This window comes from Branchiostoma floridae, chromosome 10 (assembly GCF_000003815.2).
Source record: "Branchiostoma floridae strain S238N-H82 chromosome 10, Bfl_VNyyK, whole genome shotgun sequence".
NCBI classification, from domain to species: domain Eukaryota; kingdom Metazoa; phylum Chordata; class Leptocardii; order Amphioxiformes; family Branchiostomatidae; genus Branchiostoma; species Branchiostoma floridae.
The window spans coordinates 23,031,949-23,033,394 of NC_049988.1; the positions used below are offsets into that span (position 1 = coordinate 23,031,949).

The 1,446-nt window shown below is 49.9% G+C and overlaps 2 protein-coding genes across 3 annotated transcripts in view; one reads left to right on the plus strand and one right to left on the minus strand.

The window, feature by feature from the left end:
- The window catches only part of LOC118425108 (ficolin-2-like), a 1,885-nt gene extending 682 nt beyond the window's left edge, over positions 1-1,203 (plus strand). Inside the window, exons 2-3 of the mRNA XM_035833927.1 lie at positions 97-363; positions 545-1,203. Of these exons, the coding sequence (XP_035689820.1) occupies positions 97-363; positions 545-1,203 (926 nt within the window). The remainder of the gene's footprint in view (positions 1-96; positions 364-544) is intronic.
- The window catches only part of LOC118424699 (gastrula zinc finger protein XlCGF57.1-like), a 22,725-nt gene that overhangs the window by 12,024 nt on the left and 9,255 nt on the right, over positions 1-1,446 (minus strand). The gene's annotated exons all lie outside the window — the stretch shown is intronic.

Below are 1,446 nucleotides of genomic sequence, written 5' to 3' on the forward strand. Positions count from 1 at the left end.
CATTTGGCATCAAAAACTTGTGTTTTCTCGGGTGGGTATGGCCTTGACATTAATTCAATATAAAACAGTATATTCTATGTTTACTGTGCTATGCAGGCTGTCCACAAGGGGCTCCGGGGATGCCTGGCGTAGGCGGACCTGTCGGCCCGAGCGGTCGTGACGGTCGCCATGGGATTCCAGGTCCTGCCGGGCCAGCAGGTCCTCCTGGCCCGCCCGGCTCATCTGGGCCGTGCAGCCAACCCGGACCCCCTGGCCCACCTGGTCCCGAGGGCCCACCCGGATCCAACGGGTCAGACGGCCGGGACGGACTCCCTGGACCACCTGGAAGCTGTGATTGTGACAGTAACGCTGTCAGCCTGAAAGGTATGTAATCGGTATCGACTTGCCTTTCATTCTAGTTTTGTTGCAATCTTCATTGGTCTATTAGCAAAGCATGGGTTTTCCGCAAACACCGACTTTCGTAAGCTCATTATAAACATGACAAGTTCAACATCTGAGATGAACTTCCTTCCTTTAATGTAACTTTAACTCAAATGACTTGCAGATTGTGACGACGTCTACAAGGCAGGCCACACCACCAGCGGTGTCTACACCATCCAGCCAGACGCCGCCGGAGCCTCGTTCCGGGTCTACTGTGAGATGGAAGCCGGGATCGGCGGCTGGACTGTCATCCAGAAGCGCTTCGACGGTTCTGTAGATTTTGTTAATGACTGGGAAACTTACAAAAATGGGTTTGGGGACCTTAGCGGTGAGTTTTGGCTGGGAAACGACAAGATATATGAGATCTCCAGCGCCAAGGCATACCTTCTGCGCATTGATCTCGAGAATTGGTCCTCGGAAACGGTATATGCTGAATATGATAGGTTCTATATCGAGGATGAAGCAGCAAAGTACCGTCTGCATGTTGGTGCCTTGTTGGTGCATATTGGTGCATATGATTGTGAGTTTGGGTTAAGCTATCATGATGGTAGCAAATTTACAACACACGACCAGGATAACGACGATCATTCCGGCGCTAACTGCGCAGTTAGCGAAGGTGGACGTGGAGGTTGGTGGTATAATCGTTGTGACACCGTTAACCTGAACCAGCCGTACAAGCATGACGGCGGGGGGACTGAAGAACATGGTATAGAATGGTATGCGTGGACAGCTCACCAGTACTCCATCAAGTCTTCTCTCATGAAGATCAGACCTGCTCCTTAGAAATAGCCAATCAAAAAATAACCACAGGACCTTCCGTTTGCATCTAACAACTTTATTTTTTGCACGCATTCCGCCAACAGCTTCTTTACGTAATGTTCCTTTTGAGCTGCCGTTCTGAGGAGTAATGCTGGAGCAAATCTCTTAACAAGGCTATGTTGAAAACCGCCTCACTCCACTTTTATCCAAACTCTGTCTGCACGAGCCCTTTCACGGTGAGGTTACATTTCGCATTACTGCGCATAT